This window comes from Histoplasma capsulatum, genomic scaffold (assembly GCF_000149585.1).
Source record: "Histoplasma capsulatum NAm1 scaffold_9 genomic scaffold, whole genome shotgun sequence".
NCBI lineage: Eukaryota > Fungi > Ascomycota > Eurotiomycetes > Onygenales > Ajellomycetaceae > Histoplasma > Histoplasma mississippiense.
The window spans coordinates 261-1430 of NW_001813974.1; the positions used below are offsets into that span (position 1 = coordinate 261).

Sequence of the window (1170 nt, forward strand, 5' to 3'; positions counted from 1 at the left end):
TAATATTATACATTTTATAACGGAGGTGAAAGGCTGATTTGTATTGAAATTTATAAAGATGACAGCTAGCTGCTGAAGTTGGAAATCTGGTCATAATGAATTGCATGAGAAAAATATATATCTTTAATCATTTATAGCTCTATGTTGTCATCTATTTCTACTGTTACATATGATGGCTGCTGTTTTTGAGCCTTTCTGCTAACGCTCTTTTCCATGTTCCGTGCCCGCTTTCGCACCCCTGGGCCTGGGTTAAACCCCAGGGAATTCATGATTGCATGAGAAAAATATATATCTTTTATCATTTATAGCTCTATGTTATCATCTATTTCTACTGTTACATATGATGGGCTGCTGTTTTTGAGCCTTTGTGCTAACGCTCTTTTTCCATGTTCCGTGCCCGCTTTCGCACCCCTGGGCCTGGGTTAAACCCCAGGAATTCATGCCACTCCCGGCTGACAGCCTGGTACCGCACACGCCGTGCCTCAATGTGGCCTGGTGCCTCCTGCAGCCCCCGCGCATATACTGTACCTGCAGCCCAGGATCCATGGCCTGCCTGCTGGTCTACTGCCGCATCATCTGCCCCATATTCCCGCTTGAACCCTCCACAGGACAGGTGCATACGCGAGATGGCAATGGCGGCATGCCGCCAAGGGATTACATTGAGCTTGGTCTGGAGGTGTGTCTTTGCCTCGCGCTGAAGCACCACCCGCAGCCGACTGCAGTCCCACGGTCCATGCCCCCGCGGCCAGAGAAATGGTGACCGCAGCCCCCCTTAAAAATCACTGTCTCCATATGCAAGCCGCTGGACCGCCCGCGCGAAAGGTAGAATCAGCCAGAGGTAGTACACCACCAGCTCACTGACCTCTGCTGGCAGATAGCGGTGGATGATCTTTGTGGAGTTGGTCATGCTGTATCCTTTGTGATAGGTTGTCACCATGCTCACCAGCCCATGTTCAATAAAAATGCTGCGGTGGCGGCCGCAGACTGTGTTACTGTGCCGTATGTTGAGCAGCTCTGTGGCCCGCGCACGCTGGCCCCCAGTGAGATGAACCACAAGAAGCAGCTGCTCAAGAAATTAAAGGCCACCTGCTGCAGATAGTCATCTACCACTGCCCCCCTTTCACCGCCACCTGATGATCAGATGTGACGCGTACAGCTACCCGTGGGATC

At 51.2% G+C, this 1170-nt stretch overlaps 2 protein-coding genes across 2 annotated transcripts; one reads left to right on the forward strand and one right to left on the reverse strand.

The window, feature by feature from the left end:
- Positions 1 to 370: 370 nt before the first annotated feature.
- On the reverse strand, positions 371 to 619 carry HCAG_07471 (predicted protein; the record flags this gene model as incomplete). Its single annotated transcript, XM_001537112.1, has 1 exon — positions 371 to 619. The coding sequence occupies one exon, from the start codon at positions 617 to 619 to the stop codon at positions 371 to 373; it is 249 nt and encodes an 82-aa protein (XP_001537162.1).
- A 330-nt stretch (positions 620 to 949) lies between these two features.
- Positions 950 to 1099, forward strand: HCAG_07472 (predicted protein; the record flags this gene model as incomplete). The annotated part of the gene is made up of 1 exon (XM_001537113.1): positions 950 to 1099. One exon carries the CDS (start codon positions 950 to 952, stop codon positions 1097 to 1099), a length of 150 nt encoding a protein of 49 aa, XP_001537163.1.
- Between the last annotated feature and the right edge of the window lie 71 nt (positions 1100 to 1170).